The sequence below is a fragment of the Zophobas morio genome, unplaced genomic scaffold (assembly GCF_036711695.1).
Source record: "Zophobas morio isolate AGI-343-1 ecotype UQ-CSIRO unplaced genomic scaffold, CSIRO_AGI_Zmor_V1 ptg000007l, whole genome shotgun sequence".
Lineage (NCBI taxonomy): Eukaryota > Metazoa > Arthropoda > Insecta > Coleoptera > Tenebrionidae > Zophobas > Zophobas morio.
In genome coordinates this window covers 1,085,529-1,112,251 of record NW_026972112.1, presented here as the reverse complement: position 1 = coordinate 1,112,251, position 26,723 = coordinate 1,085,529, and the positions used below count along the sequence as shown (strand labels likewise).

Sequence of the window (26,723 nt, the reverse complement as noted above, 5' to 3'; positions counted from 1 at the left end):
AATTGAAACATCGAAAAATTGAAAAATCCAGAAGGTGAAAAATCGAAAAATCGAAGTTGAAAATTGAAAAAACCGAAAAATTACAAAATCAAAACTATAAAAATAGAAAAATTGAAAAATCCAGAAACTTAACAATCGATACATCGAAACCTCAAAATCTGGATAAATTCAGAAATCCGAAAATTTCAAAAATCTAGTAGAGTTTATAAATCCCAAATTGAATATTGAAAAATTGAAAAATCAAAGAAAAAATGAAAACCCGAAAATCGAAAAAGCCCAACACCAAAAAATTGAAAAATCGAGACGTCGAAAAGTCGAAAAATAGAAGCCGAAAATTAAAAAAATTGAAAAATTAAAAATTGTAAATATAGAAAAATTGAAAAATAGAAAAATTAGAAAAACCCAACAATCTAAAATTGACAAGCCCAAGAGATTTAAAAATTCAAAAAATTGATGTAAATTTTAAAAGTCTAAAATTTTAAAAATTGAAAAATTAAACTATTGAAAAATTGAGGAATCGAAAAATAGAAAAATCGAGAAATCGATACATAAAAAGGTGGAAAAATTAAAAAATCTAAAATTTAAAAATCCCAAGACTGAAATATCGAAAATGAAAAATCCAAGAAAAATTGTAGACTTTAATAACTGAAAGATCCTAAACTGAAGCATCAAAGAAATGAAAAATCGAGAAAAAATGCCAAAAAGCCGTAGTTGAAAAATCGAAAATTTAAAAAATTGAAAAATTTAAGAGCCGAAATTTGAAGAATCGAAAAATTTTAAAATCGTAAAATTGAAATGTGGAAATTATAAAATGTTGTTATATAGTCTTGAGTTTTTTTTTTTAATTTGAATGCTTGAGCTAAATAACATTTACATTGTAAAAGTTACCATACATACAAAATTGGACGAAACTCGGTCTGGTAGATTCGGAAATTATCAGCAAATAAAACAGACAAACAGAAGGAAACGGGCGACTTATTTTTTCGTACTCTAGTGGTCATAAAAGGTCAAGAAGGAAAAGCGAAAACCGTGTTTGAAGGAAATACATAAAATTAAAATAAGTTATAAAAATGTACAAATAATGTTTTTTAAATTTGTTTTAAATTTGTTTATTACTAGTTGTTTTGCTTCCGTGACGTCAAACACTATAAACTTTACTGTTTTATTTTTTACACTGTTTATTTGCGACCTTGTTGTTTCTCAAATTTTTTATGGGTTGCGTTTGGTGCAACTAAACTGTTAAAAAAAATGTAAAAAATAAAAACCCATTAAATTTTTGTGTTACTGAGGGTTTAAATTAAAAAAATATATGATAATGAAGATAGTGCAAAAATAGTAATAAAAGTATATGAATAATATAATGAAACAGAAATGGCCAAAGTTGGCGCGTGCGTATTTTTATGCTTTATTTTATATTTACTTGAAAAACAAATTAAAAATCGACGAAATAAATAACTACCGACAGAAATCAGATACAATAAAATTAACAATTCTATTTAGGTACATAAAAATTGTAGCGTAGGTACTGAATATGCAGTACTTCGCTATATAAACCCCACCCGTGTCTAGGACAGTCCAATTTGACTCCAGTTTTAAAAAATGAATAAAGTACTTTTCTTCGTCGTAATTGCTGCAGCCGCATCGACCTGTTTGGTAAGTACTAAGTTTAATGTAATTTTTTTATTATTTGTATGTTACCTTTCATAGGCTGATCGCAGTGATACGGTGTACTCAGCATTGGAGAAAAGACACTGTGAAGAAAAAAGCTGGAAGTATGTCCAGCGGTACTTCAATGGTACTCTCGAAATCGATGGAACTTCTAAACTTAACACCCTTAAAGGCGATTTTTTCTTGTGTGAACACGGATATTTTATAGTGGAGCGTGCCAAATTTGTGTTCTTGCAGGATGACACAAACAACGTGTATTTCATATACAGTCTATGGCGCCGAGTTGTGTTCATTAGGAAACTATCTAGAAGAAATGTGTTTTTCGTGATAAGAGTTTGGATCATAAATCACTTTTCCTAACCACTAGAACGGAAAATGTAAAACTAAAGCCACTACTATACTTTTTAACTTCTTAGGATTATTAATGATAAATGATAATGATAAAAAAATATTAAAAATAAGTGGTTGTTCTACAAATAAAGACTTTTAAAATCAGCTACCGCTAACCAAAAAATTCACTTCTCCACAACCCCTCACCCTTTCTTCCCACTTCCTGACCTTAAGTATCGAAATATCGCCATCAGGGTGGCATCCCTGCCAGTGACAGACATCGTGGCGACCCTCTCTGCGGCCACACTTAAAATTGAATTACATTTATGGAGGGCGCCCTTCAGCCTGACGTAACTGTTGTTACCAGCATTGTGACGTATGTTTGGGTCCTCGAAAATTAATTACATCGGGCAAATGATTGTATCGCATTCGTGACCTACGGTGTTGCATGTTGCTGAGGAGCGTCGAGTGTAATCGAGCTGGAGAGTTGATGGAAAAAATAATTGGCCAAACGTCTGCTCGAAGGGTTTATTTCAAACGGTTAACACTGTCTGGGGAGGAGGTTGACTATGAACATGAGGAAAACGAAGAAGAACAAGTTGACGATTATGAGGCCCACGAGGACTTTGTCCCTGGTGGTGCTGATGCCGCGGATGGTGTTGATGGTGGAGCGGGAGGACAGGAAGGTGTCGGACATCTCTGGAGGTTCTTGAGGTGGAGAAGTTTAGTTTCGTCTGGAAGTTCTAGCTGTCAAACTAAAGTCACAGTGACAAAACGTTTGAAGTTAATTATATTGTGTTTACGTTTTTAGATCTGAGTAGGCCATTTGGATTTTGTGAAGGGTGTAATTTTTCAAAATTGGGTCAGTTCAGGTCAGGACAAAAAATGTAGTATGTTTATGCTTCCGGGACAAGATTTTTGCAATATTTTCTTTGGAATTCAAATTTTTTAAAACTTCTAAATATTGCCACATTTCATTTGGGCGATTTAAGAAAAATGGCATACATTTTTGAAGAAATGAAGCCGAAAATAACTTTTGGAGATTCAGATCTACAGAAAAAAAATTATGTGATTTTTGAGAGGTGGTCGAAAACAGGTCGGAAATTTCGTAAATGGGAAAAGAAAGTTGAAATTTCGAGCTTTTGGAAAAAACGGTACTAAAAATCAGCAAAAATTTTTACCTTGACGCGTTCATTTGAAAAATATAGTGTTTTTCCGGAGCAAATTTTTCGAAATTTTTAATTTGAAAATCCATGGTTCAAATACAAATCTAAAACCTCCCGTATTTTTCATGGATGATTCTGGATAAATGGTAGGAATTTTTCGCAAAATTGAGAAAAATAATTTCTGTAGGTCGAAATCGACAAAAAAATTGCTTGAGGTAATTTTCGAAAGTGGTCGAAAACCATGTCAAAAATTTCATAAGAGCAAAATTTTGAAAAATTAATTTTTGCAAAAATTGTCTAAAAATGGATAAAAATTCTGGAAAATGTCAAAATTTTGACACGCTGACTCCAAAAATATGGCATGTTGATGGTCACAAAGAACCATTTTCGAAAAAATCGCTACGAAATGCGAATTTTTGAAAATTTCAATAATCTCGTAATTTCAACGGTTGATTCTAGAAAAATGGTTGCAGGTATCAAAAAACCGAAGCCGGACTTGAGTTCTAGAGCTCGAAATCTACAAGAAAATGTATTTAGTTGAGTTTCGAAAATGTCAAAATTTTTGCGAAATTTGAAGAAGGGGGGACCACTAAAAAAAAATTCAATTTTAAAAAAGTTGTCTAAAAATTATGAAAAAATTCAGGGACGTAGATCTCGACACGCTGATTCCAAAAATATAGAATGTTGATGGTCACGAAGCAACATTTTCGAAAAAATCGCTACGAAATGCGAAATTTAGAAAATTTCAAAAATTTCGCAATTTCACCGGTCGATTCTGGAAAAACGGTTGCAGGTATCAAAAACCGAATACGGATTTGGGTTCTGGAGCTCGAAATCTACAAGAAAATGTATTTAGTTGAGTTTCGAAAATGTCAAAATTTTTGCGAAATTTGAAGAAGGGGGGACCATTAAAAAAATTTCAACTTTAAAAAGTTGTCTAAAAATTATGAAAAAATTCAGGGACGTAGATCTCGACACGCTGATTCCAAAAATATAGCATGTTGATGGTCACGTAGCAACATTTTCGAAAAAGTCGCTGCGAAATGCGAAATTTTGAAAATTTCAAAAATTTCGAAATTTTACCTGTCCATTCTGGAAAAACGGCTGCAGGTATCAAAAAACCGAAGATGGATTTGAGTTCTGGAGCTCGAAATCTACAAGAAAATGTATTTAGTTGAGTTTCGAAAATGTCAAAATTTTTGCGAAATTTGAAGAAAAATTTCAATTGTAAGAAAGTTGTATAAAAATTATGAAAAAATTCAGGGACATAGATCTCGACACGATGATTCCAAAAATATATCATGTTGATGATCACGAAGCAACATTTTCGAAAAATCGCTGCGAAATGCGAATCTTTGAAAATTTCAAAAATTTCGAAATTTCGACGCTCGATTCTGGAAAAACGGTTGCAGGTATCAAAAAACCGAAGCCGGCTTTGAGTTCTAGAGCTCGAAATCTACAAGAAAACGTGTTTAGTTGAGTTTCGAAAAAATCAAAATTTTTGCCAAATTTGAAGAAGGGGGGGACCATTAAAAAATTTCAAATTTAAAAAAGTTGTCTAAAAATTATGAAAAAATTCAGGGACGTAGATCTCGACACGCTGATTCCAAAAATATGGCATGTCGATGGTCACGAAGCAACATTTTCGTAAAAATGGCTGCGAAATGTGAATTTTTGAAAACTTCAAAAATATCGAAATTTCAACGGTCGATTCTGGAAAAACAGTTGCAGGTATCAAAAAACCGAAGACGGATTTGAGTTCTGGAGCTCGAAATCTACAAGAAAATGCGTTTAGTTGAGTTTCGAAAATGTCAAAATTTTTGCGAAATTTGAAGAAGGCGGGGACCATTAAAAAATTTCAATTTTAAGAAAGTTGCCTAAAAATTATGAAAAAATTCGGGGACGTAGATCTCGACACGCTGATTCCAAAAATATATCATGTTGATGGTCACGAAGCAACATTTTCGAAAAAATCGCTGCGAAATGCGAAATTTTGAAAATTTCAAAAATTTCGAAATTTCACCTGTCCATTCTGGAAAAACGGTTGCAGGTATCAAAAAACCGAAGACGGATTTGAGTTCTGGAGCTCGAAATCTACAAGAAAATGTGTTTAGTTAAGTTTCGAAATTGTCAACGTTTTTGCGAAATTTGAAGAAGGGGATTAAGATTAAAAAATTCCAATTTTAAAACAGTTGTCTAAAAATTATAAAAAAAATTCAGGGACGTAGATCTCGACACGCTGATTCCAAAAATATAGCATGTTGATGGTCAGGAAGCAGCGTTTTCGAAAAAATCTCTGCGAATTGCGAATTTTTGAAAATTTAAAAAATTTCGAAATTTTAGCAATTTTTATCTTGATGTCCTCACTTGAAAAATTATTTTTTTTTTAAATCCTAAAATTTGGAATATTTCATTCTGGAAAAATGGCAGCAAATTTCGAATGAAAACGAAAATAAAACCTACAAATCGAAATACATATATAAGAAAGCATCGTTTGGTAATTTTTGAAAACGGTTGAAGACGTATTAAAAATTTCGTAATTGTAAATGGAGTGTTAAAAATTTGAGCTTTTGGAAAGATTTCCTAAAAATCAGCAAAAAATTCTGGGACATAGATTTTGAGTTTTTCATTTCAAAAATATAGTGTTTTTATAATCCCCGACCACGTTTTTTAAAATATTCTCTTTGATATAAAAATTTTTAAAAATCCTCAAAAAGTCAAACTGATTTAGGCGATTTTGAAAAATTGGTAGCAATTTTAAGAAATGAAGTCAAAAATAAGTTCTGGATGTCGAAATCACCAAAAATATTGCTTGAGGTAATTTTCGATCGTGGGCTAAATCAGGCCAATATTTCTTAAATGTGGAGTAGTCGTAAACAGGTCGAAAATTTCGTTAATGGAGCGAATGTGAAAATTGGAGCTCTTGGGAAAAGTCTTCAAATATCAATAAAAAAATTCTAGAATGTAGATTGCGACGCGTTTATTTCAAAAATATAGTGTGTTTAGTCCCCGACCACGTTTTTAGAAATATTCACTTTGAAATTCAAATTTTATTAAAATCCCGAAAATCTCATTTGGACGATCCTGGAAAAAGGGTAATAATTTGTGGAAGTAGAAATCTATAACAAATTTCTAGATAATTTTTTAAGCCGATCGAAAATACGTCTAAAATTTCGTAAATTTGTATAATGTTGAAAATTTAAAATTCTGGAAAAAATGCGTAAAAATCAACTAAAAATTCATCTCGACGTTTTCAATTGAAAAACAATGTGTTTATCATTCCAGAGCATGATTTTCGAAATATACGCCTTGAAGTTCAAACGTTTTAAAAATCCTGAAAATTTGCCACATTTTATTTGAGCGATTCTGGAAAATGTCCACAATTTTAGAAAAAATGAAGCTGAAATAACTTCTGGATGTCAAAATCTACAAAAAAGATCAATTTAGGTAATCTTCGAAAATGGTCAAAAATCGAAAATTTAGAAGGAAATATTGGAAAATTGAGCTTTCGGAAGTGTTGCTAAAAAATCGACAAAAATGTTCCGAATGACTTTGATAAAAACTTTTAAAAATCCCAAGAAGATATCATACTTTGATTACGCGATTCTGAAAATATGGTAGGAATTTTCGAAGAAATAAAGCCAAAAAAAAAACTTTTGCCACATCGTGATATCCTGTTTAAGCCAAAAAGAAACATTGATGTTACATCTGTGAAAAAATGTTGAAGGTAATATTAAAAACAATAACCAAATTTTGCCAACCCAAACCGCCGCCTCTGCCTCCCAAGCTGATACCGACTAGCGGAAATCTCTAAGCGGTTTCTCGAGAGCAGGGGATATGGAAATGTCGCACAAAAATAATTGGTTCGTGTGTATACAAGGTGCTTGCACTTCTCAGCTGAATATATTTAGCCTCAACTCGCACACATCTGCCGCCTTCGAACGGTTACAAAATTAAACAAATTGTCGAAAAAATAAAAAAGTGAATTTTTCTAGTTGGTAAAAGGGCAGCGAACACCTATTGTTGACCAAGCCATTAGGCGACCGTTCAAGTAACTAAATATTGTCACGCAGTTACCACCTGTTATTTTTATTACGTTTTTTCCACTAGCGACGACTGTCGATGCTTCGAGTGGCCAGTGGGGCCATTAGCTCGGATTTATTATTGTTACACCGTGTTGACAAAGATGGGAGCTGGTAGGTACATACCTGTCCTTGACGCTCTGTGATTTTTAACCGAAAATCCGTTTATAGTTTTATTAGTGCGTTTTTTTTTATTTATTTAGTTGAATTTTCAGCCGTTTATATAAAAATTCTGCGTCGCCTGGAATAAGTGAAACCTGGAACCCTCTTACCCGCCTCTGCCTCGCCGCGCTATTTATATAAGGGTTGCCGATGGTGTTGAGACTTTATTGAATCACGGGTATAAAATTGGAAATGATATCTTGGCCACGGTTGTCAGGCGCACGCCAGACACTCTTTCACAACTTCTTCAGAGCCGGAGAAAAGTTAATTGAAATACTATTAGTATTCTCTTTGTAGACAGTCCTCCACGGTCCTCTCCAGATTTTTTCATAATTAACTTCTTAAATTGAAAAATTCGGTCTTAAGTTCTAGATAATAATCTGATTTGCATCATCGACGCGTTATTTATCAGTTTTACTACGGCGGCGCCGCCGCCGCCTCCGGAATGATATTATTGTTTGGGGAATTTCAGTTAATATTCAAATTAGTTCATTTGCATGGTTCGGCGGTGATCGTTCCGAAGGCGAATAGTTTGGCGATTTAATCAATGGGGCGGCGGAAAAAGGGGCGGTTTTGTTTATTGTTTTTAAGGAACGTGACGAAGGGCCGGTTCTCGGCGGGTTTGCTTAACTTTTAAGGGGCTTGTTTGGATTGGGACTAGGTCTGGCTGGAGAGCTGGCGCTGTATTTGGTTTGATCTTTGCGTTTTTTAGCTTGAGTAAGCTCGATGAATATGTAGCGATTTTAAGGACATCGCCGGAAGAAAGTGTTAACAACAATTTGTTTCCTGTGGGCTTTAGCTCTCTTATTTAATTATACGACCACCAAAAATTATGTTTTAATTGTTTGATAAATGTAAATTTTTACTTACTTATGCATCTGTTACCAGCACACAAAGAAAAAGTCGCGACGTGTTTACAACGTTAAAACGAATAATTAAAATAAAAGTCATTAAGTGTGTCCTACCTGATAACATAACACGGGCCACATACCAAGCTAATTAGTTGCTAAATAAGTCGGTTGAAAATACACGGATAACATATAACTTGACAGTAAAAATAATGTCTATAGTTAGTGTTTAATTGTCGCTTAAATGGAAAATGTCATATTTATTTAAATTTGACTTAGTCAGTTTTTGACATACTCATTTGAAAAAGCACAGTGCCAATTAAAAAAAAATCACACTACTTTCACCTTTTACTTAGTGAGCTCACCTTTTGTGTGTACTACTTGGCAGACTCTAGATTAAAAATGGTCTGTTTTACATTTATAATAAGCTATAAATGGAAACACAACCCTTATTTCAAATTATTTTTGTTTTCTATATAAACAGAACAAAGTCAAGGTTCGAGGTTGCACGTTTCCTTGAAGACTACACTCTAAAATTATTTTTAACTATGTATACAGAGTGTTCTATTCTTAAAACGTAACACACAACTTAGTTTTTTTTAAAGAAACACTATTATATTTACATAATTTAATTCAACATGAGCTAAGGAAGTATATTTAGTAATCGAGTTTATTGCTACTTTCATGTTTTTTCGACGTTTCATGACCCCGTTTCCGCCTGTTTGTCGTCTGCGTCAATTTTTATTTTAGACAGATAATTTCCGAAACTACTGGACCGATTGTTGCCAAACTTTATATGTGTTTTATGGATAGCGTATAGATGGTAAAATGCTCAAAAATGGTGGTGACGTCATCAGAAAATTTTGTAATGTAAATCCTCGCGTGAAACATACACATATCATGCTTCTGTACTTTTACTTTAAGATTACATATATACCTTTATTTTACCTTATAGGAGTTATCATAAATAAATCCAAAATTAAAGGTTATAAAGCTGGATTTGATTATTATACACCAACGGTAAATAACTTTGGACCAATTAATTTTTCGATGTCGTAATTTTGTAATTTTTTGATTTTCAGTTTTATACTTATTTTTCCAATTTTTTATTTTTCAGTTTGTTGTTTTCAGATTTTCAATTTTTTGAATTTTAATTGTTCAAAATCTTGATTTTAATTTTTAAGTTTTGGATTATTCAGTTTAATTATTTTACAATTTTTCGTTTTTGATGTATTCGATTTTTCAATTTTTAATTTTTAAATTATCCGAATTTTATAAATTTTGTAATTTTACAATGTTTAAATTTTTTAATATTTAATTCTTCAAAATATCAAGTTTTTGATTTCAGTTTTATACTGTTCCAATTTTTCGATTTCTCAATTGTCTGGTTTCAATGGATCAATTTTTCAATGATCAGATTTTCCAATTTCTGGATTTTTCAATTTTCCAACTTTCTATTTTTCAGTTTGATAATTTTAGAATTTTTCGGTTTCAAAATTTTTAGATTTTAAATTTTTCAATTTTACAATAATTATTCAATGTTTCAATTTTATAGTTATGCAAACTTTCAACTTTTTGAATTTCAATTGTTCAAAATTTTGATGTTAATTTTGAAGTTTTTGATTTTTCACTTTAAATTATTTTATAATATTTCGTTTTTCATGTATTCGATTTTTCAATTTTTAATTTTTCAATTATCCAAATTTCATTGTTTCGATTTACTACCTACACTTTTTTGATTTTTTTGAATGTGATATTTTAACAGTTTTATAATTCTTCGTTTTTCAATTATTCAATTTCTGGTTTTTCAATTATCGGTATTTATCGTTTCGATTTTCAAATTTTTGATTTCCAATTTTTCAAAATTTCGGTTTTTATTTTTTAAGTTTTTGATTTTTGAATTTCATGATCTCGCAGCTTTTCGATTTTTAAATTTTGTAATTTTTCGATTTTACACTTATCCAATTTTTAAATTTTGTAATTTTGGAATTTTTTTATTGTTTAGTTTTATATTTTTTCGATTTCTCAATCTCTAGGTTTTTAAATAATCAATTTTTGATTCTTCAATTATCAGATTTCCCAATTTTTCGATTTTTCATTTTTCAGTTTCTAAAGTTTCAGTTTTTTTTTTCAATTTTTCAACTTTTTGATCTCTCGATTTTTCGATTGTTTGAGCTTTTCTATTTCTCGATACCATTTTCTCGATTTCTCGACTTTTCAGTTTGCCAGTTTACCGATTTTTCAGGTTTTTAATTTTCCATTTTTTTTAAATTGTGGGTTTTTCGATTTTCCGATTTTTTGGTATGTTATTTTTCGGTTTTTTAAATTTTAGATTTTTCAATTTTTGAACATTTCAGTTCTGCGATTTTTCTATTTTTCAATTTTGTTCTTTCTAAATTTTCAGTTTTTCTACAGTTATCTAGTGTTTCAATTTTTTGAATTTTAATTGTTTTAATTTAAATTTTTCAAGTTTTTGATTTTCAGTTTTATACTTTTACAATTTTTCGATTTCTCAATTGTCTGGTTTTTAATTAATCAATTTTTCAGTGATCAGATTTTCCAGTTTTTCATTTTTCAGTTGTTTGATAATTTTAGAATTTTTTCGGTTTCAAATTTTTTCGATTTTAAAATTTTTCGAATTTACAATAATTATCCACGTTTTCAATTTTATAGTTTCGCAAATTTTAAATTTTTTGTATTTTTAATTGTTCAAAATTTCGATTTTAATTTTTAAGTTTTTGATTTTTCAATTTAATTATTTTACAATTTTTCGTTTTTGATGTATTCGATTTTTCAATTTTTAATTTTTCAATTATCCAAATTCCATTGTTTCGATTTACTACCTACACTTCTTTGATTTTTTTGAATTTGATATTTTTACAATTTCATAATTCTTCGTTTTTTCAATTATTCAATTTCTGGTTTTTCAATCATCCGTATTTATCGTTTCGATTTTAAAAATTTTGATTTTCAATTTTTCAAAATTTCGATTTTTAAATTTTGTAATTTTTCGATTTTACATTTATCCAATTTTTCAATTTTGTAATTTTGGAATTTTTTGATTGTTCAGTTTTACATTTTTTCGATTTCTCAATATCTCGGTTTTTAAATAATCAATTTTCAATTTTTGATTCTTCAGTTATCAGATTTCCCAATTTTTCGATTTTTCAATTTTCAGTTTCTAAAGTTTTTTTTCAACTTTTCGATCTCTCGATTTTTCGACTTTTAGATTTTTCGATTTTTTGAGCTTTTCTATTTCTCGTTACCATTTTCGACTTCTCGATTTCTGGATTTTTCAGGTTGTCAATTCTTTAACTGCTCAATTTATTGTTTTTCAGGTTTTTAATTTTTCATTTTTTTTTTAATTCTGTGTTTTTGGATTTTCGATTTCTCGATTTTCCAATTTTTTGATATTTTATTTTTCGGTTTTTTAAATATTAGATTTTTCAATTTTAGAACTTTTCAGTTCTGCGATTTTTCTATTTTTCAATTTTTGTCGCTTCTAAATTTTCAGTTTTTCTACAGTCATCTAGTGTTTTTAACTGTTTCAATTTTAATTTTTAAAGTTTTTGATTTTCAGTTTTATACTATTACAATTTTTCGATTTCTGAATTGTCTGGTTTTTAATTAATCAATTTTTCAGTGATCATATTTTCCAGTTTTTCATTTTTCAGTTGTTTGATAATTTTAGAATTTTTTAGATTTCAAATTTTTTCGATTTTAAAATTTTTCGAATTTAGAATAATTATCCACTTTTTCAGTTTTATAGTTTCGCAAATTTGAAATTATTTGTATTTCTAATTGTTTAAAATTTCGATTTCAATTTTTAAGTTTTCATTTATTTGTTTAGAATTACTTTTTTTTTTTCATTTTTAATGGGTATTTAAAAATTTCTATTCCTAATTTTCAAGTTTATGATTTTTCGATTTAATAATTTTGCAATTTTTTATTTTTACAGTTTAAAAAATTTTAGCTTTTACACTTATCCACGTTTTCGATTTTTTGATTTTTAGCTGTTCAAAATTTTAATTTTAATTTTTCAAGTTTTTGATATTCAGTTTTATACTTTGACAATTTTTCGATTTCTCAATTCTCTGGTTTTTAATGAATTAATGTTCCAAAATCTAGATTTTTCAGTTTTCCAATTTTTCATTTTTCAGTCTGATAATCTTAGAATTTTTTCAGTTTCAAAATTCTTAGATTTTAAAATTTTTAGATTTTACAATAATTATCCAATTTTTCAATTTTATAGTTTTCCAAATTTTCAATTTTTTGGATTTTAGTTGTGTAAAATTTCGACTTTAATTTTTCGTTTTTGATGTATTCGATTTTTCAATTGTTCAGTTTTTAACGAATTATAGAGGTTACAATTATCCAGTTTTTCAATTTTGTAATTTTACAATGTTTCAGGTTTTTTGATTTTTAATTGTTCAAAATTTCAATTTTAATTTTTGAAGTTTTTTATTTTCAGTTTTTACTTTTACAATTTTTCGATTTTTCAATCATCAAAATTTCCAATTTCCCACTTTTTCAATTTTTCGGTTTGGAATCCTTCGATTTTTTTATTTTTCAATTTAATAATTCTGCAATGTTTCAGTTTTACAGTTTAATAAATTATCCAATTTTTCAATTTTGTAATTTTGCAATATTTCAATTTTTTGAATTTTATTTGTTCAAAATTTCGATTTTAATTTTTCAAGATTTTGACTTTTTGGTTTACCTATTTTACACTTTTTCATTTTTAAAAATATCCGATTTTTTCGCTTTTACACATTTTTGATTTTTTCAGTTTTACATTTTTACATTTTTTTAATGTCTCAATGATTCGGTTTTTGAATAATCTGTTTCTCAGTTTTTAATTTTTTTCAATTATTTAATTTTTCAATTATTCGAATTCATCCTTTCGATTTTATAATTTTTGATTTTTAATTTTTCAAAAATTTCGATTTTGAAGTTTTTCATTTTTGAATCCATGATTTCGTAATTTTTCGATTTTAAAATTGTTCTACATACATTATTTTGTAATTTTCAGATTACAGTATAATAAGTTCAATTTTGTAATTTTGCAATTTTTTTATTTTTCAGTTTTATGTTTTCACAATTTTTCGTTTTCTCAAATTTCCGCTTTTTAATGACTAAAGTTTTCAATTATAAATTTTTAAAGTTTTTGATTTTTGATTTTTATAGTTTTGCAAGTTCTCAATTTTTCAATTTTGTAATTTTTTTATTCTATAATTATCTGATTTTTCAACTTTTCGATTTTAAAATTAATACTGGATTTTCAAGTTTACATTTACGTTATTTTCCAGATTTATGGTTTAATAATTTTTTGATTTTACAATTATCCATATTTTCAGTTTTGTAATTTTGCAATTTTTGTATTTTTCAGTTTTATATTTCTGTGTTTTCGATTTCTCAATTATCCGCTTTTTAATTAATCAATTTTCAACCATTGATTTTTCAGTTAACAAATTTTCTAATTTTTCGATTTTTCATCTTTAAATTGTTCGATATTTAAATTCTATAATTTTTTCGTTTCTAAAATTTTTAGATTATCCAAAATTATAGGATATTAAAACTCATTTATTAGTTTCTTTAATTGTTCTATATTTAAGCTTGATTAGTTACTGAATGACCCAAAAAACAGAGTATAAAGTATAAACTGAAATATCGATACTTGAAAATTGTAAAGCTAGATTTTTTATAAACACTCTGTATATTAAAATTTGATTTAGTTGATATCACAACAAAACGCGTACTTTTATTTATCCTTTCACAAAATATTGTAATTCAGACTTTAAAAATAACCCAATTTCAAAAGTAAACTGTGGTTTTAAAGCCTAAGAAGAGGTCAATGAAAATATATAAAAATATATAGGGTGTTTAAATTAATTTAATAAAACTAAGTTGTGTGTTACGCTTTAAAAACAGAACACTTTGCATAGTAAACATTTTTTTAGAGTAGTGACATCACCCTGTATATAAAAATACAAAGAACAACTGCTGCCACGTGTTTCATTTTCTTTTCCTCGTTGTAAAAACCTCAAAATTTCAAGTCAATAATTGATTAAACAGACGAAAAAAGCTTGTATGTTCTAAATAGGGTGAGCTTACCTTCTGAGTCGACTACTTGGGCAATACCGCTTTAAAAAATGGGGGATTTACTTCTTGTCGAAACTGTGACGTCATCTTAAAATATAATTTAATCCATCAGTGTAGAATCGAATTAAAAAATATGTTTTTGACTTGGTTTACCTTTTTTTGTAATGTTTGCGAAGTCGGCGTAATCATAAGTTTTTCCAGTGGGCGCACCTTTTAATTTGACTGCTTGGCAAAAAAACCCTCGTCTCCTTATTAACATTTTATTTCATAATTTATATATAATTTCGTATACAATCCAATTTCATTAGTACATGAACTACTCTAACAATCTATCCATAATATACAGAGTGTACTAGACCGGTCGCTAACAACAACCTCTAAAACTATACACAATTATTTACAAACACTTGAAATAGTCAAGACTAAAGCAATAGAAAATTTATGTACAACGTGATGGGTGAAACCAGTGGCGACCGTCACAAATTAGAGGGAAATAACCACAGTTTAATACAGACAATAAAACCGAACACACGCCACTGTTTACAATATAATTTATATGATCTGGTAGCTACAGGCTAACAATAGAGACCTAATAACTGGCTTCATGTATTCAATACGGTAGGGGTCGGATGAATACAGGGAAGAGGGGTGGAACTTGATTCATATGTATTTTATAATTAAATTCTGATGTGATTGTTCGTGCGGAAACTCGAACTGGTCTTCATTAATCCGCTCACAGGAAATATACAGGGCGTACAAAATTAAACTACTCCGAGTAAGATGTTTTGTCGGAGCTGGTGTTCGACCCGGGGGACGACGCCGAAGCCTTGTCGCTAGCGTACATGTCGTGGACCGACCCCACCATGGACATGTAGTCCGGGGGCGGCCTGATCACCGTGGGCAAGTACCCCGTGCCGGCGTAGGGCGCCGACAGGAACCTCCTCGACGGGCTGAACCTGTGGAAGTTGCTCGGCGGCCCCAGGGGGCTGAACGCCGACGGCAGCGTGACCTCTTCATGAGCCCCACTCACCATCATCTCCATAGCCTGCACCACGTCCCCTTTGCACCTCTGCAGAAGCGCCTCCACGTCCGACCGCCGCTTCCCGGGGAACACCCTCATCAGCACGTCCACGGGCGACCGCTGCGTGGTGTACTGCGGCTGGAAGGGCGGGAACGTGGCGAACTGCTGGTAGGGGATGAAGTTCTGCGCCGGCTGCGGAGGCGTCTCCGGACTGGAGGGCTTCTTCAGCGACAGGTTCTCCGGAGCCTCGCTCTGGGTGTCGTCCTCCACGTCCAGGTCCGGGTCCGGGCTGGTGGTGGGCTCGGGGGAGGGGGAGGGGGCGGCGGGAACCGGGGGAGGGACGGTGACAGGGCTGGACTGGCGCGATTTCTTGAGATCCTCGGGCTCGGAGTCCGAGCCCTCCAGGGAGCAATCTTCCACGTTGATGCGAGGGCGCTTGGAGGCTGGAACAATAAGAATCGTGAAACTTTTAATCAACAATATTTTTCCAGCAGCTTCCCATATTAAATGGCACGTAAAAATAATCATTTTTGTAAAGTCGGAGTCAACAGTGGCCACTTTAGAGTCTTCTTTAAATTGAATCTCGGGTTACGTAAGCGCAAAAACCCAGATACTGTTGACGAATGGCGAAAAAATTCGGCATTGAGTTGTGTAAATATTCGGACGGAGTGCGACTTTAATTAATTTGGGTGCGCGTGCACGCACGAAGTGATCGCCGGGTTCTAGGGCGTCGTTAACGAGCTCTGTATCGTTTTCAAGAGCCATTAGTGCAAGGAGAGAGCGATCAATTAGAGGGACTTACGGTTTTACACGTGTGGGCTCGCGAGGAACTATTATCGGGCCATTTCTATACACAATATATATACCATAGAACCTCGATTATACGGGCGACTTGGAACCGGAGGTGGTACGGACAATTCCATTTTTTATTCAGCTACAAAATAATTATAGAAATCGTAATCGAATGCAGTAATATTATTATAATTTTATAAAATAAAATGCTCTTGTACTTGTAGTTTATGAATCCGCGTTGAATTTTTTCCCTAGACATTCAGATTTTTGCAAAAAAAAAGAAATCAAAATTGTATAACAATATTTAGCGATTTAACTTTGAAACTGAAAAAAAATCAAGATTTTATAACAAGATTAACAAATGATGATGTCATTTTACAGTTTTGCATAATAAATGTTCCTTAAATTTTGTTTTTCATGTGTAATTTATGAATCCGCGTTGAGATTTTACCCTAGACATACAGATTTACCGTTAATCAAAATTTGCCCGTTTATGCGATTTTTCAGGCTTTTGATTTTTCAATTTTTCGATTTTTTAAATTTTCGATCTTCCGATTTCTCAATTTGGCGATGTTTCAGTTTTGGTATGTTTCAATTTTTCGTTTCTCCAATTTCTTGATTTTTCAAATTATCGATTTGTCGATTTCTTTCTTTCTAAATTTCTCAATTTTCCGATGTTTTGGTAGTTTTACAATTTTTCAATTTCTTGATTAATTAGTTTTGCGTCATTTCATATTCTCTATCTTTCGATTTTTCGACATTTTTTGATTTTCGGATCTCTCATTTTTTCGACTTATTTATTTATTTTTCAATTTTTCGGTTTTATGTTTTTCAGTTGTTCAATTTTCGATTTTTAAAATTTTCGAATTTTCGATTTCTCCATTTTGCGATGTTTCAGTTTTGGGATGTTTTAATTTTTCGCTTCTTCAGTTTCTTGAATTTTCAAATTATCTCTTATTTCTCAATTTTCCGCTGTTTTAGTTTCACAATTTTTTAATTTTCCAATTTTTGGCGTTGCTACATTTCCGATTTTTCGATTTCTCGATTAATTAATTTTTCGGCTTTTTAGATTTTTATTTTCCGATTTTTCGACTTTTAGATTTTTAGATTTTCCGATTTCTCCGTCTTTCAACGTCTCGGTTTCGCGTATTTTCAGTTTTTCAATTCTCCAATTTGTTTTAATTTTATGGGTTTTTATTTTTTCAATTTTGAAAATTTTCGATTTTTCGAACTGCCGAGTTTTTGATTTTTCTATATCACAATGTTTTAATTTTTGTATCTCAGTATTTAGTTTCTTCAATTTTTCGATATTTCGTTTAGATTTTTCGGTTTTTTACATTTTTAATTCTGCAATTATTCGAATTGCAATTTTTCGGTTTTTTGATGCGTCGTTTTCTCGATTTTTCAATTTTTTTAATATTATATTTTTCGGTGTTTAAATTTTGCATTTTTTGATTTCCCAATTTTCCAAATATGCGATTTTTCTATTTTTCAATTTTTGTCACTATTAAATTTTCAGTTTTTGGATTTTTCTTAGTTTTTCGACTTTTAGATTTTTCTTTTTTTTTTATCTTTTCTATTTCTCGATCCCATTTTTGACTTCTCGGTTTCTCGATTTTTCAGGTTTTCACTTTCCCATTTTTGAGATTTTTCAGTTTTTTTTCAACTTTTTAAATTTTGGGTTTTTCAATTTTCCGATTTGTCAGTTTTTCAGTTCTTCAATTTTTCTAATTTTCAATTTCCCGCATTATGTTCCAATTTTTTGAGTTTGTGATGTGCCGTTCTCTCAATTTTTCAATTTTTTGATATTTTATTTTCGGGTTTTTAAATTTTACATTTTTCAATTTCCCAATTTTTCAATTCAGCGAATTTTCTACTTTTCAATTTTTGTCGTTTATAAATTTTCAGTTTTTGGATTTTTATTAATCGAGTTTTCGATTTTTCAACTTTTTGATACCTCGATTTTCAACTATCAGATTTGTCGATTTTTGTTTTTTCCATTACTGGATCCCATTTTCCACTTCTCGATTTCTAGAGATTTTTCAGTTTGTTAATTCTTTAATTTGTCTATTTCTCGATTTTTTAATTTTTTGATTTTTCTAGTTTCCAATTTTTCGAATTTCTAAATTTTCAATTTTCCGATTTTTGAATTTTCGACTTCTCGATTTCTCTGTTTTTCAGTTTTTGCATTTCTTCAATTTGTCTATTCTTTATGTTTTTGATTATTCTTTTTTTTTTTATTGTTAGTTTTTCGATTTTGCGACTTGATTTTTTGACTTTTCGAGTTCTAGATTTTCCAATTTTTTCGATATTTCAGTTTTGGGATTTTTTTGATTTATTGATTCTTCCACTTTTCAATTCGATGTTTTCATTTTTTACTTTTTCGGTTTTTTAAATTTTAGATTTTTCGGTTTTTTGATTGTTACAATTTTTTTATATTTTATTTTTCGGTTTTTAAATTTTAGGTTGTTCAATTCTGCGATTTTTCTATTTTTCATTTTTGTCATTTATAAATTTTGAGTTGTTCAACTTTTCGATTTCTCGATTTTTTAACTTTAGATTTCTCGATTTTTTCGTCTTTTCCATTTCTTGATTCCATTTTCGACTTCTCGTTTTCTCGATTTTCCGATTTCTCGATTTTTCAGTTCGTCGATTTTTCTAGTTTTCAATTTTTGGCATTTCTAAATTTTCGATTTGTGGATTTCTCGATTTCCCAATTTTTCGGATTTTGCAATTCTTCAATAATTTGTCTATTTTCATGTGTTTGATTTTTCAATTTTTTAATTTTTCAGTTTTTAGATTTTTCGACTTTTTGAATTGTAAATTTTGTAATTCTTCGATATTTCAGCTTTGGAATTTTTCAATACCGATTCTTCAATTTTTCACTTCGATTTTTTCTTTCTTCTTTCTTTTTTTCAATTTTTCGGTTTTTTAAATTTTAGATTTTCGGTTTCTCGATTCATCGATTTTTCTTTTTCCCAATTTTTCGAATTTCTAAAAATTTAACCTTTTCAATGTCTTGATGTTTTATTTGTCAATCTTTCGGTTCTAGATTTTCTGTTTTTAATTTTTTTTCTTTTTCAATTTTTCAATTTTTCGGTTTTTAGTTTTTTCAATGTTTCAGTTTTTTTTTTAATAACACGATGTACAAAAAACTGAGCTCAAGTCTAACTGATTTTAATGTTTGAGTTTCAACGAAATATTTTTTTTTTCAAATTTACTATAATTTTGGAAATTTTTTAACCTTACTCATGTTATTTATTTTCAGCAGTAACCATACTTTCTGCATATTCGAAATCCTTTTTTTTTATTTCTGAGCATAAGGTTCAGGGAGTACAGTAACCGGGTCCACCTGGCAACTTGCTACTTTAATGTTTTCTCGACGTGTTATGCCCTCTAGAGACGGAAAAAAGAGGTCCTCCGTTTCCGTCGTCTGTCTGACTCTCTGTTTGTCCGTCTGTCTGTCCGTCTGTCTGTGTCGGTTTTTATTAAACACTGAAAAATTCACAATTCGAAAAACTCAAATCGAAAAACTGCAAAATCTAAAAATTGAAAAATTCAAAAGTTGGAAAATTGACAAACTGAAAAATTTAAACCTGATAAGCCGAAAAATTGCAAATTGAAAAAATGAATAAACTTTTATTTTACAGAGGTCTTCAGAAAACGAAAATCAAACAAAAGTCTAGATTTTCTAGAAACTTATAATACTGCAATTTTTATGGCCATATTTTAAGCACATACTCCAGAAAATGTAGTGTCAATGAAAATGAATTAAAAAAAATATGTAGTGTTACTACACATCTAATTTACGTTAAATTTGTTATTTTGTGTATGTTTTTGGTAATTAAAATAACATGTGTCAAAAATTCAGAAAATATTATTAATTATATATTTTGAAAGATATTTTAATATCTGAGTACTGTGTTATATATTTTGACAACAGAACTTTTTGTGTGAAGAAAATTTAAAATTTCTATTTTCTCGAAAACGTCAATCTCGAGATACGTTCTTTTGTTTAGCACGACAAAATAAGTACTACACTCTAAAAACCGTCTATTATTTCCCGATCGACTTTAAACCCCAAACCGTTACTTTTATTAGTAACGGCGTAGTTCAACGTGTATAATTACGCAGCGACTAACGATTCCGGAACGCCGTCGCTCCGGCGTCCGCATTATTCCGGTCCCCCGGATCGAAATCCGGCGAATAATCGAGGACTGCTCTTGACCGGACCGTGCCCACTCTGAAACTGAAAACAAAATGTTGAACGTAGGAATTAACTTGGTATACAGTCTTTTATTCCGGCAATAAAAGCTTTTAAAAAGCCCTCCCGGAGAATATTTCCATGAAAACAAATCAAAGCACGACTCGCCATTAATTTATAATGAACAGTCCGAGCTTTTGTCCAAGTAGAACGAGTGCGTATTTGGGGCAACGGCGAGACGTTTCGCTGTGCCACCGGGGGTGGAGAAAAGAGCTGTCGCCACTTCATTACCCTCAAATGATACTTGGGGAATTCGCAATAAGGAAGGAATGCGGGGTAGAAATATGAGTATCCATTTAATATAGAGCGAGGAGCGCTAAACGACCCGTTTATGGGTCATATAAGGGGGAGTAATTAGGATCGATTGGGGTGACAATAGGTCGTAATTATGGAAGAAAATCTATTGAGCGATTTCTGGTTAAGAGAAAATTCGTCCGAAACGACTGTTTTAGTCTATTAGGATAGAGTATTTTAGCAAAATTGACACTTAATTTTTAGTTTGCGAGCCGACTGGCTACTTTTATGTTTTCTCAACGTTTCATGACCCCTACAGTACGAAAATACAGGTTTACTGTTTTCGCCTGTTTGTCTGCCGTCTGTCCGGGTTTTTATTAGACACATATTTTTAGCAACTATTGAACGGTTTGTTGTCAAATTTTATATGTATTAAGGCTATATTAGGAGATCATATAGGTGGTAAAACGCCAACTAAAAATTGAATCATTCTCCCCACCAAGAATTTTATGACGTCATCTGCAGAATTTACATACTAAATTTGCTTCTATTTTATAAAATAATAAACATACTCCTGTTTTTTTTAATAAGAGTTATCATAATGAAATAAAATTTGCACAATCAAATCATATAATTTTTCGAAAAATCTGGATTTATTTACCTTCGACCAATTTTTTTAAACCACAATTTTTCCTCTTCATTTTCTTTATTTTTTCAATTTTTCCATTTTTCGACGTTTCGGTTTCTGTTTCCTCTACTTCCAACTTTTTCAATTTTCCGTGTCTTCAATTTTTCAATTTTGCAGTTTTTCGATATTACAGTATTGCATTTTTCGATTTTCCAGTTTCTTAGCTTTTACCTTTTCGAATTTTCAATTTTTCGTTTCCTCAATTTTTCAAGTTCTTGATTATTATTATTATTTTTCATTTTCCCGATTTTTTACTTTTAATTTTTTCGAGTCTGTTTCATTTTCACAATTTTTCGGTTTTTCATTTCCTTTATTTTTTCGATCTTTCTTTAGTTTTACAATTTTTCGTTTATTCAGTTCTTCAAATTTTCCGTTTTTGATTTTTCAGTAGCTCGATTTTCCAATTTTTAAATTTTTCAGTTTTGAAATTTCTGGATTTCTCAAATATCCGATTTCTTCAATTTTCAAGTTTAGATTTTACCTTTTTTTTTTCGATTTTGCTGTTTGTCGATTTTTAAGTTTCTTAATGTTTACTCTTTCTATTTTTCAGTTTTCATTTTATACCTTTCGTTTTCTATTTTTGATTTTTCAATTTTAGTTTCTTCCATTTTTTTTGTTCGAAAAGTTGAAAAATCGAAACAATGAAAAATTGAAAAATTAAAAATCGAAAAACTAAAAAATCGGAAAAAACTTAAAGATCTATAGACTGAAAAATCAACAAAGTGGATAATGAAAAAATTGGAAGAAAGAAAAAGCGAATCGAATCGAAAAATGGGAAAACCCAAAAATTGTAAAATCGAAAAATTATAGATTTGTCAAAATTGTAACATTGGAAGATCCAAAAATTGAAAATCAAAAAATTGAATAATTGAAAAACTCTAAAATTGTAAAATTGAAACTGTGCATAATTTTAAAAATTGTAATAAGATAGATATTTAAAATTAGAAAAATTGCAAATCAAAATTTGAAGAAACGAAAAATTAAAAAATTGGGAACCTGTAAAATCTAAAACTTGAAAAAACGAAAAATTAAAAAATCGAAAGGAACAATGAGAAAATAAAAGAAATGAAAACACGAACAATTGTGATATAAAATCAAGAAAATGAAAATAAAAAAAATGGAAAAATGAACAATAAAAATTAAAAACTTGAAGAATTGAAGAAACGAAAAACTGAAAAATCGAAAAACGAAAAATTGTAATATCGAAAAATTGCAAAATTGAAAACTCTCAAGTCGAAACATTGAAAAAACGAAAAACTGACGGGTTGAGAAACTGAAAAACTGAAAATGTTAAAAACGAAAATTATGTAACCGAATATTGAAAAATCGAAAAAATTGAAAATTAAAAAAAATGAGAAAAAAGAAAAATTTGTCTCAGTTTCTTGACAGAATTCAAAGCATCAAAACATTGAAAAATCTAATATTTAAAAAACCGAAAAATTGAAAAATCGATAAATCGAAACCACAAAAATCGAAAAATTTTAAATGTAAAAATCGAAAAATTGAAACTGTAAAAAATGGAAAAATGGAAGCGAAAAATTGAAAATTTCAAATCGAAAAATTGGAGAGACGAAAAATTGAAAATTTTGAAAGTCGAGAATTTAAAAAATTTTAAAAATTAAAGTTGCAAAATCAAAAAATAAATATGAAACCGAAACATTGAAAAATGGTAAAATTGGGAAATTAAAGAAGATGAAAAAACTAAAAACTGTGATATCAAATCACAAAAATCATTGAAAAATCAAAAAATTGAAATATTTCACATTGAAAAAAAAAAAACAAAAGTTGGACAATCGGAATGTATTGAAAAACCGAAAAATTGAAAAAAATAAGGAAAATAAAATACTGAAACAAAAATTTGCAAATCGAAAAATTGAAGAAATGAAAAATTGAAAAATCTAAAAACTGAAAAACTGAAAATGGAAAATTCGTGAAACTCCAAATCAAAAAATTGCAAAATTTAAAAAAAATTAAACTGAGACATGCAAAAGTTGGAAAATCGGAAAAATTGAAAAATTCAAAAACGGAAACTCCAAGAGATGAAAATCGAAAAATTGAAGAAACGAAAAATTGAAAAAATTAAAACTAAAATGACAAAAAATTATAAAATCGGAATACTGAAAAATCAAGATTGTAAAAATAAAAAAAAATCGAAAGGAAAAATTGCATAACGAAAAGTTGAAGAAATTGAAATTAAAAAACAAAAAATTATAAAACCGGAACACTGTAAATTGAAAAATTGTGAAAATAGAGAAAATCGAAAAATGAAACAAAAAATTGTGAAATCGAAAATTTGAAGAAATGTAAAATTAAAGAATCTTAGAATCAAAAATTGTAAACTAGAGAAATTTTAAATCGAAAAATTTCAAAACCTAAAAATTAAAGAAACAGGAAAAATGAGATTTTGAAAATTTGCAAATTGAGATATTGAAGACATGAAAAATTGAAAAGTTGAGAAATTGAATGATTGAAAATATTAAAAATGAAAATTATGTATCATTGAGAAATGGAAAACATAAAAAATAAAAAAAATTGTTTCAACTTCTTGTACATCTTCTAATTAAAAAAAAATGAATAATCGAGAAATCTAAAAATTGCAAAGTAAAAAATTTTAAAACCGAAAAAACTAAAACCGAAAGATCGAGAAATCAAAACATCAAAATACTGAAAAATCTACTATTTGAATAACCGAAAAATTAAAAAATCGATAAATCGAACCTCAAAAAATTGAAAAATTGGAAAATCGAAAAATTTTAAATCAAAAAAATTAAACAATTGAAAAGCAAAAAATCTAAAAATCGAAGCAAAAAACTGAAAAATTGTAAATCGAAAAATTGACGAAACGAAAAATTTTGAAAGTCGAAAGATTGAAAAATAATGAAACTGACACGCTGATAAAGGAAAAAATTGAAAAATTAAAGAAGATGAAAAAAACTAAAATTTGTGATATCAGAAAAATTAAAATCTAAAAATTGAAATATTTCACATTGAAAAAAAAAATAAAATTAGAAAATCAGAACATTGAAAACCGAAAAATCCAAAAAATAAAAACGATTAAAAATCGTAACAAGAAACTGCAAATCGAACAATTAAAAAAATTAAATATTGAAGAATCTAAAAATTGAAAATTCGTGAAAGTGCAAATCAAAAAATTGCAAAAGCTAAAAACTGAAACATCCAAAAGTTAAATCGGGAAGTTGAAAAAATTAAAACCAAAAAGAAACAAAAAATTATAAAATCTGAACATTGAAAAATCCATAAATAGTAAAAATAAAGAAAATAAAAAACCGAAACGAAAAATTGTTAAACGAAAAAATGAAGAAACGAAAAATTGTCTCAGCTTCGTGCACATCTTTTAATTAAAAAAAAAAACTGAATAATCGAAAAATCTAAAAATTGAAAAATAAAAAATTTTAAAAACCGTAAAAACTAAAACCGAAAGATCGAGAAATCAAAACATTTAATATTTAGAAAGCCGAAAAAACTAAAAATTGGAAAATCGAAACATTTTTTTTTAAACTCTAAAAACTGAAAAAGTAAAGAATCGATAACTCCAAGCGAAAAATTGAAAAATTGCAAATCGAAAAATTGGGAAACCGAAAAATTGAAGATTTTGGAAGTCGAGAAACTGAAAAATTTTAAAAATCAAAGTGCGAAGTCGAAAAATTATTAAATCGAAACATTGAAAAATGGAAAAATTGGAAAATTAAAGAAGACGAAGGAATTAAAAATTGTGATATCTAGAAAATTAAAAAACCAAAAATTGAACTGTACACAACCAAAATGAAATAGTGAAAAACTGCTAGTTGAAAAATTGAATAAACAAACAACTGAAAAAACTAAAACTAAAAAAACAAAAATTATAAAACAGGAAGATTGAAAAATCGCTAAATTGTAAAAATACAGAAAATAAAAAACCGAAACGAAAAATTGCAAAACAAAAAAATTATAAAATTGGAACATTGAAAAATAGAAAAATTGTAAAAATAGAGAAAATAAAAAACTGAAACGAAAAAATGCAAATAAAAAATTTAAAGAAATGTGAAATTAAAGAATCTAAAAATCGAAAAAATAAAAATTTTAAACTCAAGAAATGCGAAAAGTCATGCAAAATCTGAAAACTGAAGTATACAAAAAAAAAACAAAAACCTGAAAAACTGAAGAATTGACGAAACTGAAAAATTCTTAAAATTAAAGTTACAAAAGCCAAAATTATTAAACCGAAACATTGAAAAATGGAAAATTAAAGACGCAAAAACCAAAAATTATGGTATCAAAAAATTAAAAATCCAAAACTTGAAATATTTCAAATTGAAAAAAAGACAAAAATTAGAAAATCAGAACACTGAAAAATCAAAAAATCGTAAAAATAAAAATTGGAAAATCGGGAAATTCTAAAAATAATTGGAAAGTCTAAAAATTGAAGAAACAAAAAAAAAACAAAAAAATATACAATCAAAACATTGAAAACGGAATAATTTAAAAAAATTAAGAAAATAAAAAACCGAAACTAAAAATTGAAAAGCTAAAAATTTTAAACTCTGGATACTCATCGAAAACTTGCAAAATCTAAAACTTGAAAAATTCGAAAGTTATAAAATTGAAAAACTCACAAATCGAAAAAGCTGCGGGATTGTTATTTATTCCAGCAATTTTTGCTTTCTACAAGTCATCAGAAAACAAAAATGTCAAAAAATCCTAATGTTTAATTAATCAAAGAAGCATAATTAAATTACATACGACAATTTTTTTATTTGCAGTTACTTTACTTTCGACTTAACGCCGCTTTAAATTCCTGAGCGTTCGCTCCCCATCATGACACCCATTCGGTTTTGATATCGAACAGTTAACATGTCGTCTGCAGAGGACCATATATATTCTATAACAATTGTGTAAGACAATGCCGCCACCGTGTTCTGTTAACGTTCCGAACAATAGCAAGCGTGCGTTGGCAAGGGTAGCTGCCAGATTTATGAAGCTTACCAACACCTAATACAGATTTTCAGATACAATCCCATTAAAATCCGCGCGTTCGGGGAAGGAAATAAAATGATATTCAATAACTAAAGATCGTAAAGTTCCAAGTCGGGCTATTGTTCGAATTTACGACGAGCTGCGTTTTAATCGTTCATTAAAAAGTTTCCGGATTGAACGGATTGTAACTGACGGCTGCGATTTACAGCCGGTGACGGCGGCGGGGGCGGGATGGCTGAAGACCGGGATGTACCTAGCGAAATTGTACCATAATCTAACAGTGTGCGACTTGAGTCGCGTAGCTCTCGAAAGTGTGTTTACTCTGGCTAATTGCCTTTCCCAATTAAAATTAATTAGCAACAATAAATCCGTGTACGAAACTGCGCAAACAG

General features: G+C 29.4%; 1 protein-coding gene and 1 long non-coding RNA gene across 3 annotated transcripts in view; one reads left to right on the top strand and one right to left on the bottom strand.

Annotated features, from left to right (window-relative positions):
• The first annotated feature begins 1,568 nt into the window (after positions 1 to 1,568).
• Positions 1,569 to 2,163, top strand: LOC135123958 (uncharacterized). The gene is made up of 2 exons (XR_010279727.1): positions 1,569 to 1,653; positions 1,708 to 2,163. It is a non-coding gene; the product is annotated as an uncharacterized LOC135123958 (long non-coding RNA).
• Positions 2,164 to 14,697: 12,534 nt separating this feature from the next.
• LOC135124177 (doublesex- and mab-3-related transcription factor A2-like) overlaps positions 14,698 to 26,723 on the bottom strand; it is a 105,475-nt gene continuing 93,449 nt past the window's right edge. For both annotated transcript variants that reach the window (XM_064049069.1, XM_064049070.1), the window contains exon 3: positions 14,698 to 15,822. In XM_064049069.1, the coding sequence (XP_063905139.1) occupies positions 15,125 to 15,822 (698 nt within the window). In that variant the 3' untranslated portion in view covers positions 14,698 to 15,124. The remainder of the gene's footprint in view (positions 15,823 to 26,723) is intronic.